The 17,605-nt window shown below is 40.9% G+C and overlaps 2 protein-coding genes across 2 annotated transcripts; both read right to left on the bottom strand.

Moving 5' to 3' along the window:
- Window positions 1-2,931: 2,931 nt before the first annotated feature.
- On the bottom strand, window positions 2,932-3,879 carry LOC132676924 (olfactory receptor 52H1). The gene has a single exon (XM_060628895.2). It carries the CDS (start codon window positions 3,877-3,879, stop codon window positions 2,932-2,934), a length of 948 nt encoding a protein of 315 aa, XP_060484878.1.
- Window positions 3,880-16,198: 12,319 nt separating this feature from the next.
- On the bottom strand, window positions 16,199-17,140 carry LOC132674713 (olfactory receptor 52H1-like). Its single transcript, XM_060627269.3, has one exon. The coding sequence runs from the start codon at window positions 17,138-17,140 to the stop codon at window positions 16,199-16,201; it is 942 nt and encodes a 313-aa protein (XP_060483252.2).
- Window positions 17,141-17,605: the final 465 nt, after the last annotated feature.

Below are 17,605 nucleotides of genomic sequence, written 5' to 3'. Positions count from 1 at the left end.
GGGACAAAGGGAGCAAGAGAGAGAACGCTAAGCAGGTTCCACACTCAGCATGGAGCCCAACACAGGGCTCCTTCCCATGACTGCAGGGATCATGACCTGAGCCAAAATTGAGAGGTGGGTGCTCAACTGACTAAGCAACCCACATGCCCCTAATTATTCTCTTTTAAATCAACCAGAACACATAATTTCATTCATGGTCTGACACGGGAACAGAATGTTTTCAGACAGTGCCACCAGTGAGTTATGGGCAGCTGGGACAGCAGATTTGACCTTGAGGCAGACAAACACCAGATTTAACCTGTTTTCTCCTCCCATAAGCAGTACAGTGGAGGGAGGATTTTAAATGGAACTAGAGGGTATTATGCTAAGCAAAATTAGTCAGTCAGAGAAAGACAAGTATCATATAACTCCACTCAAATGAGGACTTTAAGATACAAAACAAATGAACATAAGGGAAGGGAAGCAAAAATAATATAGAAACAGGGAGGGGAACAAAATAAAAAAGACTTTTAAATATGGAGAACAAACAGAGGGTTGCTGGAGGGGTTGCGGGAGGGGGGATTGGCTAAATGGGTAAGGGGCGTTAAGGAATCTACTCCTGAAATCATTGTTACACTATATGCTAACTAACTTGGATGTAAATTTTAAAAATAAATTAAGTTTAACAAATAAATAAATATATGAAATAAATTTAAAAAATAAATGTCAGTGATGAACTCAGAGTTGAACATGCTGCTGAGATTCCCCTTCCAGATGAGAATGGCAGTGGTAATTAGTGAAATACTAAGCCAGTAGCTAACATTAGATTAGTATTTTACAATCTGCAAAGCATGAGATGTACATTATTTGTTGAATCGTAACACCGAGCCTATGAAGTGGGAAAGCAGACACTGAGATTCCTCAGGAAGATCATGTATGAACACTAGGACACAGAGTTACCAGAAAAGAGACCATAATTCATAAAAATAAATTAACTCTTCTGGGGAAGAATGGTAGAAACATAATAACAGATAACTGGGCCAAAGATAGAGGGTGGGAAGAAAGTACAGGAGGCAGAGCAGGACGCAATCTCTTCATTTTCAGGTTTTTCTAGGTCATAAAGCTTTCATGGGAGTGATTTGTGTGTGCTGGTGAATAACCACTGGTGTGAAATCCTACCAGATTGAAATGATTACGTACTTCGAAATTAGCTCAGAATTTCTTTCTTTACTTTTCCTTCAGTAAGCTTTTAGAAATAGCAGCTCTTGGCTAATCCATGTTCTCAGCAGAATGGAAATAATCAGAAGAGAGTAAGAAATCATCTCTTCAGGGCATTTCTAGCAGCTGGCACAGAAAGCAGGCTCCTCCCTTAGAAGGATGTGGCTTAATTTATGACAAGAGGCTTCACAGAAACAAGAAAAATGGGCTCTGATACTCCTACTCATGTTTTCTTTTTTACGAGAGTGAGGTTGTGTCAAGTGGGGAAAACTCTGAACTGGGGGTTGGCAGAGTCTAGTGTAGCTCCACATTGATGACCGCCCCGCTGTGTGCCTTGGAAAAGTCACGTTCACTCTGCTGGCATCAGTTTCCTCCTCCTACAATGAGGTTCCGATGATTCCAGCCCCACAGGACCCGGCCACGCTCCCCCCTCCTCCCTGCTCCTGCATCCCCGCCTCGCTGTGCTCCAGACACGCTGGCCTCTGCTCTGTGCACAGTCATGTCACACTGTGTCCTGCCCCAGGGCCTTTGCCTTTGCGGTCCTCGCTGCCCTGTCCTCCTCGTCCACTTGTAGTGCATCACTGTATTCGCTGCATTTTTCCATCGGTTACATCCCTCTTTGAAGGTGTAGAGCTTGTTCTCTCGTTTCTCCTGTGTCACTCTCCTGAGAATATAAGCTCCACAAGATCAGGGCGGAGTCTTTGTATCGTTAACCTTCATTTCCTGAATGCTTAGAACCGTGTTGCAATACAGTGGGTACCCAACAAATAATTCCAAATCGGCGGATAATGGTCAAAAGAAGAAAAAAGATTTATTGTAAGAACTCTAGATCTTTTTTTGAACACGGCAGTGTTGTCTCTAATCTAATCCTGTGGAACTAGATGCATCTTGCCATGTATGCGTCAATTTCTTGTAGATTTTCTCTCCTCATCCCCCTTCACTGCACTGGTGTCTTGTAATTGATTCTCTCTTCCAGTCCAGGAAACACACTCTGTCGATAAAAGTCCCACAGGGACTTAAACATCTACTACGCTATGTCACTGAACTGGCTTGAGGTCTCCTGGCACATCTCTGCGGCTCACTTTCTCAGTGTCTTGGAGCCTAGAAGCTCCTCTCTTCTGCCAGCACTGGAGCTAGAATGCAGGTGTTGAGAAATACATGCTCTCTCCTCCCTGTCACAACACTGCTGGTTGATCGTGCTGCTCCGAGCTCTGGTAATGAATGATTTCATGTGTGTGTCTGTTGGGGGTAGAGGGAATATAAAGTGAATGGCAGAAGCACATGATGAACACTAGTGAGAACTGAATATTATCATAAATGTCCTAAATCCTCTACCAATCCCCTCAATAATGAATTATTTGTTGATATTTTCACTTTTAGTCTCACTTCCTCAGGGTCTCTGTTGTGCATAACACACTTTTCTCTCTCCAGAGTCAAATGTCAATTTCCAAATTTGTATTCCTTTGTCCATTTACGCTAAGTCAGCTTTCTGTTTTCACCTCTTCTTCCTGATCATATCCTATACAACTTCATATTCCAGAAGCAAACACACCATCAAGGATTTTTTTATATATAGAATAATGAAAGTCCTTTAAAGAGACCACACCATTTTCCTTGTATGCAAAAGCACCTGCAGGCAGTTCTCACTTCAATTAGAAGTAGCCCTTTTGTCAGTCTTGCTACATTAATATCCCCTATACAATGATATCTGCTTTTCCATAGCACATTGAAACATCATTCCGTAGCCTTGGTGGAAAACAAAAGTATGACCTTATCTCGGATCTGCTTGGTCTTCACTCCATAGACAATGGGGTTGAGTGCAGGGGGAATAACTATGTAGAGGTTGGCAAACAGGATGTGGAAAGTGAGGGAGACATTGTGCCCAAAGCGATGCGCAAGGATGGAGAAAAAGGCAGGTGTATAAAACATGAGGATGACACAGACATGGGAACCACACGTGCCAAGGGCTTTGTGGCGGGCATCCCGGGAGGGGAGGCGGAAGACGGCACGGAGGATGAGGCTGTAAGAAACGGCAATGAGAATCACATCTGAGATGACCGTCATGATGGGGACAGCAAAGCCATACCAGATGTTGACGGAGATGTCAGCACAGGCGAGCCGGGCAACACCTATGTGCTCACAGTATGTGTGCGGTATGATGCGTGTCCTGCAGAAAGGCAGGCGTGTGAGCAAGAATACATCTGGCAGGATAATGCAGAAGCTTCGAAAGGAGATGCCCACTGCAATCTTGATGATGGTCCTGGGAGTCAGAATTGTGGTGTACCTCAGAGGAGAGCAGATGGCCACGTAGCGGTCAAATGCCATGGCCATCAGGATGGCTGAATCCAGGACAAAACTATAGTGGAGGAAGAACATTTGTGTAAGACACCCTGGGAATGTGATTTCTCGAGCCCTGAGCCAAAAGATACTGAGTGTCCTGGGAACACCAGCTGTGGACAGGACGAGGTCACTCACGGCCAGCATGGCGAGAAAGGAAAACATGGGTTCGTGAAGGCTACGCTCCACCGCGATGAGGTAGAGAAGGATGCAGTTTCCCACCACGGCCACAATGTAGATGATACAGAAGGGAATCCCAATCCACACATGGCATTGCTCCAGGCCTGGGATCCCCACCAGAATGAAGGGTCCTGGGTTGTAATTGCTCAGGTTGAAAGTGACCATCGTCGAACACGGTGACACAGGCCCCAGGTCCTGAGGACAGAGGGTAGTAGAGAGTAGTTAGGATCATGTGAGTCACTCTCACTTCCAACCACTCATGACTATTGACTTCTAAAGATAAGATGATTTATCATTCAACGTGGGACACCTTTGAAGTGAAAATAGGTTGATATTAAAACGACTGCAGGTAACTTGCATAATCCTGGGTTGTCTCGGATATATTGAGATAGATAGTCATACTACCTAACGAGAATATGTTCATTCATCTGGCCACCTTTGCCCTGTACACAACTCCTCCAAGCAGCTTTCCAGATGGGCTGCAATCACTCTTCTCATTTTATGGTACGCTACTGATACAAGTTTAAAATTATAGCACATACTTTTTCCAGGTGGAAATAGTTTCTGTGAATTCACAGACATTATTGTTTGCTTGGTCTTGACAAGACCTTGACAAGATCTGCTTGCTCTGTCATGTGGAATTTCAAAATTTGTCCCAGGATACTTGCTTGCTCTTTCAAGGATCTGTGATGACCATGACTCTCAGATTTATGAGGTCAACACCCCTTCATGGCCATCCAAAAATATAGTCAATTCAGCAAACACAAATTGAGTTCCTACTCTACACTGGATAATACGTATAACAAATAAAAATTAGCAAAGTTCCATCTAGTGAAGTTCTTGGGTCCTTACTCCTCTCCTCCCCACACACACACAAAAAACTCATTTTCAAGTACCCCTTAGCTATACAGCTGTATAACATCCTAACATTTGAACTAATAACACTCCAAGTTGAGATTTCTGTCCAGAAGACAAGTGTGTCCTCATAAACTCATATCCTATTGGATATAAACATAGGCCCCTCGAGATACATTGTCTCACATACACACAATTTATATTTATGATCTCAAATATTCCCTGATCTATACTTACATTCTCTCATACATTTCACCATAATAGATTCACCTACCTATACTCCTACAAGATACACTCCCCCTAGCACCTTGCTCTCTGTGTCACACATACTCACACAGACCTTACACATATGCATACACCATACACATCATACACAAGGCGCACATCATACAAACACATGGCGAGAAAAATATAAACAACATATTTCACAAATGAATTATGGAACTGCTAGTTGCCATGTACGTTTTTACTTGCAAAGCTGCTCTTTCAAAGACTAGTTTCCTCACCTTCTTCCTCCTCCAGTGATGTCAGTACATAGGAAGTTACTTATAATCTACACATAACCAACCATAGAGCAAGGCCAAGCACTCCCAGGAGCAGCACTGGGAGAGGAAGATGGTGATGTTCCTACACCTACGATTCCTGGACTTACAAGGCCAAGCTCATGTTCAGCCTTGTGCCAACCCCCACGTTTTAGCTCATTCTAAGGCCCAGCTTGTCAGACTTAACTTTCATCACTCTTCTGCTTTTGGTTAAGGGAAACAAAATACTCTCTTCTTTTCTTTCTGAACCTCCCATTTCTATCAGTAAAAAGGTGTAAAAACACTTTTCTTGGAGCAACAGAACCCTCTTCCATAGCATCTCCTTTATATTAGATTCTGGGCTCTGGGAACACATCCACTGTTCAAAGGTGGCCACAGTCCAGCTCCCTTTTGCTGAGTATTCCTGCTCTCCAGCTGAGTGACCTTCATCTGGTTCTTAAGCACGGAGGGCACCTAGTCACCACCTGTCACCAACAGGAGAGAGCTGATTAGGTTGTTCAGGCTTCTTGTGAAAAGTTCCATCCATGTGCTGGTCACGTCCTAGAACAAAACCCACATCAGGTCCTTGAAACCCGCACTTGGAATTGCTTCTCTCCCAGCTCCTGTGAGGTCGTCCTTTATTCACACCTATGCGAGGAGGGATCTTCTCTAGTTTTTGTGTGTCATGCACTCAGACACAACGCATCTTCATACAGTCATCCAAGCATCTACAAACACACATACGGACACACATGGGGTGAGTGAACTCTGAGGCTTGTCATTCTAAGGTCAGATGAATCTGGAATGTGGGGCAATCTATGAAACAGTTCGGTCAGTTCACCAAGTCAGTGCCACCAATAGAGTACAGGGAACATAGATGTTAAAATTACTTTTCTAGATTAAATGAATTTAAGAAAGTGAAAAAAGAAATTCTTGATTGGATTCTATTGAAACAAATCAGTAATGGAATATGATGTATAATTGTGGGAATTTAAATAAGACTCAGGTAATGGATGATATAAAATGTAAGTACTCATTTTATTAAATTTTGTGTGTATAGCATTATGGTAGATAAGCGCATACACACACACACACACACACACACACACACACACACACACAGATGCCACAGTATCTTAATAAAGTACGGGCCATAAGGATATGCTATGGAGTCAGATGGATGAGCACTTTCGTCCCAGATCCATATTTATTGTCAACCTGTGTGGACATACCTGAATGATAATCCTTAGGTCCCACATTTTTCAAAAGAGCCTAATATCTATAATTCTCATTTATTATAAGGACAAATAATAGATCATATTTGATATCGCCTGTATCGTCAGATGACAGAGACAGACAGATGCATATACTAACCAGAGTATCCCCAGCACACACACACACACACACACACACACACACATCTGCACACTTATCCCACGTTTTAGGTGAGGACAGTGAGTCCTTGTCACATGTCGGACCCAGAAGTTTGCTGATCTCAGTTACTTGACCATGCTTAACCCAGGTGTGTGACTGTGCATCCGTTCAAATCTTTTGTGGTCCCTTAAATGGAGTATCTGTGCGAGTCTTGTGACCATGACCTGGACTTCTAAGTGGAAATCACTCCAGAAAGGAAGTGACAGTCTCAGTGCATGTCTCCTAGAAATGGAGCCCTGAGCATTCACCCAACCCTTCTTTCTGGCCAATCCTGGTCCAGGCCCCACACCACAAACAGCCAACACTCACCTATTCATGGAGATTGGGCCAGACCAGAAGAAGAAAGGTCATACTGAGAGATAGCCAGAAACTGCAGGAGGAGCAAACACACCAAACAAAGAAAAAAATGGACGGGAAAGCCCGGGACTGGTGGACAGGTAGATTCCCTGCCCATTTATTATTTCTGGCTGATGTTCAATGGGGGGGAGGAAGAGGTAAATAGGGCCTCAGGGACATCCTGTCACTCTCAAGGGGAGAATGGAGAAGTTCATGTTAACCCTGCCCATGCCTGGCAGTTCCTATTGCCTACAGTTGTTTATTTTTATGTTTTGCATCACACGTGAGCCCGTATGCCTACGGGACATGGCTGTGCACGTGCCCACCTGACACATCTCCTCAGGTTCCAGCTCACGTCCTTGCCTCTGTGGTAAATGGCTTGTACGACGCACTTAATGTGTGCAAGAAGGTGATAATACAGTACCTACCTCTCGAGATTCTAGAAGGGTGACCAACTAGATAGAACAGTGCTTGTGAAAATGCCTAACACAGCGCGGGCTCACCGAGCCCTTGTTAAACTGCTCACATGGCCCATGTCAAGATGCTCTACTGCCTTCAAAGTGGGGCCCCAGCATCTGCCTTCATAGGCTCCACAGTGGATCTTTGTGCCTTGTTTTCCCCTGGGGGCCCAATGCATATGTGGATGTGAGCATTACAACCGGAAAACAAGAAAGTGGGTTGGCACTGCCTCTACGGAGGCAGAGGAGAGCAGATCCTGGACGCTATTTCCTTTGATGGCCAAAGTCAGTATGTTGCCCTTGCCAATCCAGTGGCTGCTGTTTTGCAATATCTTTGCCTGAACATCCCATTTTTATTTGAAATCCGTCACGTCCTGAACTGCATCCACTCCCCACCCTAGTCCTGCTCTCAGTGCTCCCAGGATCAGCAAATGTCACTTTACTGCTCATGAGGATTGAAGTTTCTTATAAAAATGTGCTGCTGAGCCCTTTTAAAATGCCCTCAAGCCATTCCCTTCTCTGTCTCATTGTCCAGCTACCTTCACTTCTTACCTACATCACTCTCATGGCTTCCTAAAGGATCAGCGTATTTCCTTGTGTCTCCCTCCTGCCTCTCCCCTCTGCACACTGCTCCTCCTACCTTGCGTATCTGATCATGTCCTCCCTTCGCTTCAATCCTGTTCTGTTCTCATCTCTGAGTCCTAGCACCTGCTACTTCCAGTGGTTTTGTCAGTCTTCATCCTTATTTTCCTCTTATCTTTACGTTTTCCTTAATGGGACTCAACCCCAGTTGAAACACTAATATAATTTTTATTGGTAAAAACCAATATGAACAATAAAGTACAATCTTGTGGGAAGACTACCAGATATGCCCACCGACACTCTTGGTGGCTTGGAGCCCAGGTCTGTTTAGACCTGACAGGCACTTATCCCTCAGATCAGCAGCCAGGTCACTGTCCCTGGGACGGCACAGCCAGAGTCTCTGTCTCTATGCTTGCACAGATATTGGTCAATAACCCTGAGTAGTGGACCCCAAATTGACAATTGTTGGTCTTTGTCTCATCCACAGGCATATTTTCTTCTGGTTGGACACACTGTACAAAACTTTCATTTGTTCCAACGGTTATTGTTTTAAATCCTGTATCGCAAGACTGTTGAAAATAACGGACAAATGCACAATGGTGTTTTGTTTGATGTACTAGAAGTGGAAGTTCCTTGGCCAATATTTTACAGGAAGAGGAGATATGTTTAAGTCATATAAGTGTACAATCCTTACCTTTGGTGTAATCTGTCCCCTTATGGAAACGTCTGCATTCCTTTGTTGATTATGTGGAGCAGAGCTGGTTATGGAAACTTGAATGAGTCTCATATGAACATCTGGTCCAATCAGAAGGTTATGTAGAACTTGCAGCTTAGTGTTGTCTAATAAAAATCATTGTCTCAGTTAATGATTTCTACTGGACTAAATAGGAATGTGCCCCGGTGCCCCTTCCCACTTTATTTATAATTTACATCCTAAAAAATTCAGTCACACCTCTCAGCCTTCACACTTCCTTAAATATCATCAAAAACTATTATTTTACACACAGATATTATGGTTCTATTCGCAAGATCGAAGGGTAGCACCTTAATGGACAACTGGCCCTCTGTCTAGGATGCCCCATAGGAGTCCTGACCCACTATTTCAAAATGGTATTTCCTACAATTCAATCACCACCATGTCTATAGCAGTATGCTTAACTTAAAATCATGTTACTTTTAAAAAAATGATTTAGTGGTGAAATGAGTAAGGAGGAATTTCCTTATGCCTATTTGAAATATTTTATTCACGCTAATTTTGGCCCCTATCAATTACTTGAACTGCTATTTCACTATTTTGCACAGAATGAAATCAGAGTTTTTTCATGTAGGCTGAGCAAAGCTTTTCTATTGTTTTGTTTCTAATTTGTGGTGAAATTGCCTTTCCTTCAGGCGGTTGAGGGGTTAAGTTTTTTCTTGATCAAAGAGGCTGCCCACCTCCTGAGGGTTAAAATGTATGTGAAAGGGTAGTAGAGTGACCACTGAATCCAGTGAGCCACCACGCCCCAAACTATCACAAACCCCGTAAAAAACAATAGATTTAGGAATAATGTTTTAAAATACAATTTGGACTTAGTTGCTGCCTTGATTAAAATTCCTATGACTTCCGGGGTGCCCAGGTGGCTCAGTTGGTTAAGTGTCTAACTCTTGATCTTGGTTTAGGTCTCATGGTTTGTGAGTTCAGGTCCCATGTTGGGCTCTGCAATAATGGCACAGATCCCGCTTGGGATTCTGTCTTTCCTTCTCCCTGCCCCTCCCTGCTCATGATCTCTCTCTCTCTCCTCTCTCTCAAAATCAGAAAACTTCAAAAAAAAGTATAAAATTCCTATGACTTCCCATTGTTCTTAGAATATTACACTCCTTAAAATGATCTGGGTTTTCCAATCTTCTGCAATATTACCATTTTGTATTCTGTCTATCTAACCCCTTCCCCCCCAAAATTAGATTCCAGTTCCTGTAATGCACAGAGACTTTTCAGCTCTGTGTCTTCTGTGCAACTTCCTTGCCTTTCTTCCTTCCTTCATTCCTTCCTTCTTTCCTTCCTTCCCTCCTTCCTCTCTCTTTCTTCCTTTCTAAATAAGCATCTTGCCATCTGTTCATCCATAAATTTTACTTTCTTATTTGTTTCAGATTTATTCAGGTATAAATGGCAAATAAAATTATATATATTAAAAGTGTACTAAGTGATGATTTCATATATATATATATATATATATATATATATATATATATATATAGTGAAATTTTACCACAATCAAGTTGGTTAACATGTCACGTAGTTGTGTGTGTGTGTGTGTGTGTGTGTGTGTATGCGTGTGTGTTTAGTGAGAGCACTTATCATCTACTTTCTTAGTAAATTTCAAAGAAACAATACAGTATTATAAAGTATAGTCATTGTGCCTAATATTAGAGCTCTAGAACTTTTTCATCTTATAAGTGAAATTTTGGACCTTTTCTCCAACATCTTCTTGTGTTCCCCCAACCCAGCCCCCAGGAACAATCGTTTTACTCTTTGTTTTTATGAGTTTGATTTTTTATTTTTAGATTCCACATACAAATGATACCACACAGCATTTGTCTTTCTCTATCTGGCTCATTTCACTTAGCATAATGCACTTCATCCATGTTGTTGCAAATGGCAAGATTTCATTCTTTCTCATGTCTAAATAATATTCCCTCGTATAAAATGTGATGTACATATATCTGTTCATACAAACATGGACACAAGTTCTTTCCATATTTTTTCTATTGTGAACAATGCTGCAATGAACATGGGAGTGCAGATAATCTCTTCAAGAGACAAATTTTGTTTTCTTCCAATATGTACTCAGATGTAAGATGGCTGAATGATATGAGAGTTTTACTTTTAATATTTTGAGGATCATTCATACTGTTTGCCATAATGGCTGTAACAATTTACATTCCTGCCAGCAGCATACTCCTTTTTCTCCACTTCCACACCAACATTTGTTATTGTCTTTTTGACATTAGCCATCCTAACAACTGTGAGATGATTTCAGACTATGGTTCTAATGTGCATTTCCATGATGATTAGTGATGTTGAGCACATTTTCATGTACCTGTTGCCCACCCAAATGTCTTCTTCCTTCTTACTCCATACATAAAAGTAAACTCAAAATGGATGAAAGACCTAAATGTAAGACAGGAAGCCATAAATATCCTTGAGAAGAAAGCAGGCAAAAACTGCCTTTGACCTTGGCCTCAGCAACTTCTTACTGAACATGTCTCCAGAGGCAAGGGAAACAAAAGCTAAATGAACTATTTGGACCTCATCAAGATAAAAAGCTTCTGCATGGCAAAGGAAACAATCAGCAAAACTAAAAGGTAACTGACAGAATGAGAGAAGATATTTGCAAATGACATATCAGATTAAGGGTTAGTACCCAAAATCTGTAAAGAATTTACCAAACTTAACACCCAAAAAACAAATAATCCAGTGAAGAAATGGGCAAAAGATATGAGAAGACACTTTCCAAAGAAGACATCCAGATTGCTAACAGACACATCAAAAAATGCTCAACATCACTCCTCATCAGGGAAATACAAATCAAAACCACAATGAGATATCACTTCACACCTGTCAGAATGGCTAACATGAACAACTCAGGCAACTCAGGCAAGGATGCAGAGAAAGAAGAACCCTTTTGCACTGCTGGTGGGAATGCAAACTGGTGCAGCCACTCTGGAAAACAGCATGGAGGTTCCTCAAAAAATTAAAAATAGAAATACCCTTACAACCCAGCAATTGCACTACTAGGTATTTACCCAAGGGATACAGGTGTGCTGTTGCGAAGGGGCACATGCACCGCAATGTTTATAGCAGTGCTATCAACAATAGCCAAAGTATGGAAAGTACCCAAATGTCCACCCACTGATGAATGGATAAAGATGTGGTATATACAATGTAGTATTACTCGGCAATCCAAAAGAATGAAATCTTGCCATTTGCAACAGCATGGATGGAACTAGAGGGTATTATGCTAAGCAAAATTAGAAAATACAAATATATGTCTTCATTCATATGAGAAATTTAAGACACAAAACAGATGAACATAAGAGAATGGAAGCAAAAATAATATAAAAGCAGGGAGAAGGACAAAATATAAGAGACTTAAACATAGAGTACCAACTGAAGGTTGCCAGAGGGGTTGTGGGCGGGGGAATGGACTAAATGGGCAAGGGGCATTAAGGAAGACCCTTGTTGCGGTGAGTACTGGGTGTTATATGTAGGGGATAAATCACTGCATTCTGCTCCTTAAATCATTATTGCACTATATGCTAACTAACTTGGATAACTTTTTAAAAAATAATTTAAATAAATAAATAAACAAACAAACAAGTAAAAAGTAGTAAATCGCAGAACGTACTACTCTTCAACAATTATGAATAAGCTAGACCAAGATGTACAGATAAAGTTTATAAGCCACTATTAAATGAAAAAGCAAGTTGCAGGACATATACAATTTTAAATAAACATATCATTAATGATAAGTTTAATAACATGCAAAGCAATATATGTTGTTTATGGATATATAAAAATATGAGTATGACATACCAATTTAGGATAGTAATTATCACTGGGAAGGAAGGAAGGGAATAAGATTAGGGAAGGTTAACACCCTTCAATTATATATGGTTTTTTTCCCCTTAACCTCAATGGTAGCACATGGGTATTTATTGTGTAATTCTCTATATTTCCGTATGCTTGAAATTTTAAAAACTAATAAAATCAAGATACTGATAAATTACAAACTTCAAAAAAATGTCTTCTTCTTTGAGGAAAAAAAGGTCTATTAGGGTCTTTTGCCCATTGTTTTAATCAGATTATTACTATTTTACCCTGGAGTGGTATGAATTCCTTACATATTTCAGAAATTAACGCCTTATCAGATGTATGGTTTGTAAATACCTGCCTTTTCTTTGTGTTTATGTTTCTTTTGCTGAGCAGCTTTTTAGTTTGTTGTAGTCCGACTTATTTTCTTTCTACTTGCTTTACCTGTGCTGTTGGTATCATATCCAAAAAATCATTGCCAACAACATCGAAGAGCTATCCTCCCATGTTTTCCTGTAGGAGTTTTATAGTTCCAGGTCTTAAATTTAAGCCTTGATCCATTTCAAATAAAGCTTTGTGAGTGGTATAAGACCAGGGTCTAGTTTTATTCTTTTGCATGTAGATAAGCACTGTCCCCAACACCATTTCTTGAATAGACTATCCTTTCCATTTTTGGGTCCTTGTTAACAGTATATTCATGGGTTTATTTCTGGCCTCTGTATTCTGTTCCATTTATCTATATGTCTGTTTTTATACTGGTTTCATAGTGTTTTGATTGTTATAGCTTTGTAATACTGTTTGAAATCAGAAAATGTGATGCCCCCAGGTTTGTGCTTCTTTTTCAGCATGGCTTGGCTTGGCTTTTGCAATTCCATACAAATTTCAGGCTTATTTTTTCTACTTCTATAAACATGCCATTGGTATTTTTATATGGATTATATTGAATCTGTGGATTTTGGGGGGAATATGTACATTTTATTAATATGAATTCTCCCAGTCCGAACATGGGATACCTTTACACTTACTTGAGTCTTACTCAATTTCTCTGATTAAAGTCTTTCAATTTTCAGTGTACAGGTTTTTCACCTCCTCTGCCTGAATCCTCTGCCTCCCTCCCTCTCCCACCTGACTGGCTTTTTCTCATGATTCTCATCTTTGTTAGAGAAAATAACGCTTCTTTCAGGACGAGCTTTCTGCTCACCTGAGTGGAAGCTGGTTTCCTCTGATAGTCTGTCTTCAAGAGCACCGTTTTTAAATTTTTGTTGGTTTCTGTGTGTCCTAAAACCTAACACAACTTGAAGTTACATGTCCATTGGTCTGGTTACATGATTGAGGCTCAGTTCCCTCACTAAATAACAAACACCAGGAGCCTAACACCCATCCCTGTTTTGGTCAACATAGGAAACAGTTTACCTAACACAGTGCTGCAGATTTAGAAAATATTTGTCAAATATTCGGTAAATATTGTTGAATGAATGAATGAATGAATGAAGATTGACTGGAAGCTACTCAGTACTCAGAATAATCTAGAATATTTGGACCACACCAGACCTAAGGAGATTTGTATTATATTAGCTCCCAGAAAAGTCTGTAGCCTTTATTAAATGAAAATTTAGGATGTTCTACTGCTCTATACTGAGATGAGGGACATAGGAGGCCCAATGAAACTATAATTGGTAAGAATGTGACTAATTACCTTACTGGGAGCTTCTCTCTAAGAGCTTTCTGATGATATCTCTTTCTGTTCTTCATAACAGGAATAGTTCTATTTCTCTGACCATCTCACTGTCTTCTTATTTATATGCAGTGCGAATTATGGAACTAAATCATGCTTATCTCTCACATACTCTAGAGCTTGAATCTTCCCACATATGTAATAAGAGAATAGGAACCCATGAAGATAAAAGTACACTGGCCTATTTCTTACCTTATTTTTTAAAAAAATCTTCGTCTATGTTTTTTTGTTTTGTCTCTACTATCTTTTCTACTTACACTTCATAACATTTTTATTTATGGTGTTCAAAATACATCAAATAATTTTGGAGGAAACTATATATGACTGCTGTCACATGTAAAAGAACATATAGTCAAACTATAGTCTCTGTGTCCACAAAAACATATCTTTCTTACTAATATTATATGTAGAGAGTTACTGTAGAATGGTGAATCTAATCCCACATGAATGGAGGCAGGAAAACAGTAGCAGGGAGACCACATAGAACTCTGGTGTTTCATTCAGAGGAAAGGTGACTTGTGTTGGGACCACTGAGGGGAGGGAGATGGTACTCACACTCACTGGTAACTCCTAGATGTTGTTGAGAAAGAAGGAATGAGCATTGAGGACATCTTAGATCTGGGAGAAAAGCAGACATCAACTATCCTTGACACTTGACAAATACCAAAAATAGTGATTCTTTGACTAATTCAGTGACTGAGTGACTCCCTCTGACCAAATTAGACATACTAGATTTGAAAAGAGAATGAATCCTACAGGGGTGCCTGGGTAGCTCAGTCAGATAAACGTCTGACTTCAGCTCAGGTCACGATCTAATGGTTCATGGGTTGGAGCCCTGCGTCAGGCCCTGTGCTGACAGCTCAGAGCCTGGAGCCTGCTTCAGATTCTGTGTCTCCCTCTCTCTCTACCCCTCCCCCACTCATGCTCTGTCTCTCTCTCAAAAGCAAAAAAACATTAAAAAAATTTTTTTAATTAGAAAAAGAATGCAACATACAGATAAAGACACATATTTACCATTGGAGTACATCTCTTTTGAGATTTGAGAAGGAAGAAGAGACTTGAGCCACCCATTCTTCCAATTGTCCAGGTTTCGATCCCTCATCTCAATCTTTTCCGTCTCATACTTTTCCTTCTCATTGGCCAAAGGAAGTTAGTGTCATCTTTATATTTGTTCTTAGAGGACTCTAACCATCACACTTCATTTTTCTTCCTCAAGATTGAATGAAAAATGAGCTTTGCATTCCTCATTGCCTTCTTTTTGTCCACAATAAATGCCTGCACTCTTAATTTAAATTGCATGATTATTTGCCACTCATGTATTTGATAAACATTCCTTATGCACCTATTATATGCCAAGGCTCATACTTAAAGTCAAAGTCCAGAACTTCAGAGCTATCACAAGAGAAATTCTGTGATCTCCAGTGATGTGTAAACTACTAAGATACATAAAACCGGAAAAAAATATCTGTTTCCTTAGAAACATATTTATCATGAAAAACAGATGATCATTTTTTATTTTTGTTTTTTATTTTTAGAGACAGAGAGAGAGAATGAGCATGTGAGAGGGTGAGTGAAAGAGACTCTTAAGCAGACTCCACATTCAGCACAGAGTATGATGTGGGGCTCAATCCCACAACCCTGAGATCACGACCTGAGCCAAAATCAAGAGTCCGACGCTCAACCGACAGAGTTACCCAGGTGCCTCAAGAGATAGGATTATTTTATTATTTCAATTAAGAGTTTGATAATCATTTCATAACAATAAAAAGAAATTGAAAATATATATACACTGTTTCCCAGCCATAGAATTTAGTTTTTTGCAACTGGAATTAAGGAGTAAAATTCTGACTAAAATAACAGAGTAGGCAAAACTTCAAATCTTCTTAATAAAGAATTTTTTAATCTTCCCTTCTCTGAACCACTGGCTACAGGTTCAGCCTTTAAGCTGATATACACTAAGAACTTGCCCCTGCCCACACACTTCAGGCATGCATCACTGGGACCTCTGGGGACAGAGCAGATGGATGACTTTGTCCCAGATCTGTTTGGTCTTTACTCCATAGACGATAGGATTGAGTGCAGGTGGGACGACTACATAGAGGTTGGCAAAGATGATGTGAAAGGTACGAGAGACATTACGCCCAAAGCGATGTGCAAGGATGGAGAAGAATGCTGGTATATAGAACATGAGGATGACACAGACATGGGAACCACACGTGCCAAGGGCCTTGTGGCGGGCGCCCTGGGAGGGGAGGCGGAAGACGGCACAGAGGATCAGGATGTAGGAGACAGCAATTAGGATCACATCCAAAATCACCGTCATGATGGGAACACCAAAGCCATACCAGATGTTGACGGAGATGTCAGCACAGGCGAGCCGGGCAACACCTATGTGCTCACAGTATGTGTGCGGTATGATGCGGGTCCTGCAGAAGGGTAGACGATTTGCAAGGAAAACACATGGAACTATAACACAGAAGCTTCTGAAGGAGATTCCCACAATAATTTTGGCAATGGTCCTGGGGGTCAAAATAGTGGTGTACCTCAGGGGAGAGCAGATGGCCACGTAGCGGTCGAATGCCATGGCCAAGAGTATAGCCGAGTCCAGCACAAAGCTGTAGTGCAGAAAGAATAACTGGGTCAGACAACCAGGAAAACTGATTTTCTGGGGACCAAGCCAGAAGATGGTAAGGGTTTTGGGGACACAAGTGGTAGACAGTATCAGATCTGTCATGGCCAGCATGGAAAGGAAAAAGAACATGGGTGCATGAAGACTATGTTCCACAGCAATGAGGTAGAGAAGGATACTATTGCCCACAATGACCGCGAGATAGATAAAGCAGAAGGGGATGCTGATCCAGACGTGGTACTGCCCGAGGCCAGGGATGCCCAAAAGTGTGAAGTCACCTGTGTGTTCGCTACTCAGGTTGTACATGGCCGGTGTGATTCGATGAATAGATTCTGTATCTGAAAAACAAATTGTGTATAATGAACCTGAAAAAACTGTAGGGTAATTCTTCCTCCTCCTTTCTATCTGTTAAGAAAGAACCTCCTACAGCTAGCAAGACCAATGCTTAGGTCTTTAAGACGGATTCCCCAGACATGATACTCCTGGTAGTAGTCACTCAATCACTCTGGAATCTTCTTCATACAGTGTAAAATATTATTGCCGTGTTAATAATGTGTTAATAATTATTGCCGTGTTAATAATTATTCTATTATTTTTTGTTATACAATCTAAAACTCTGAGTGATGATATTATCTAAGATCTCATCTCTAGTAACTGGCCGAGCTAGCATTATGACAGTCCTCAGTTAATACTCCTTTATGCTGTGGTACCACGCCAGGCGATTGCCTCAGGTGACACACTGTGAGATGCCAAGGACCGAGAAGAGGCATG

The sequence above is a fragment of the Panthera onca genome, chromosome D1, assembly GCF_046562875.1.
Source record: "Panthera onca isolate mPanOnc1 chromosome D1, mPanOnc1 haplotype 2, whole genome shotgun sequence".
NCBI lineage: Eukaryota > Metazoa > Chordata > Mammalia > Carnivora > Felidae > Panthera > Panthera onca.
This window is presented reverse-complemented; position numbering and strand designations above follow the sequence as displayed.

What these genes read in the sequence shown, in the direction of transcription:
- LOC132676924 (XM_060628895.2), bottom strand. Translation starts at nt 3,879, where the DNA reads ATGGTCACTTTCAACCTGAGCAATTACAACCCAGGACCCTTCATTCTG.
- LOC132674713 (XM_060627269.3), bottom strand. Translation starts at nt 17,140, where the DNA reads ATGTACAACCTGAGTAGCGAACACACAGGTGACTTCACACTTTTGGGC.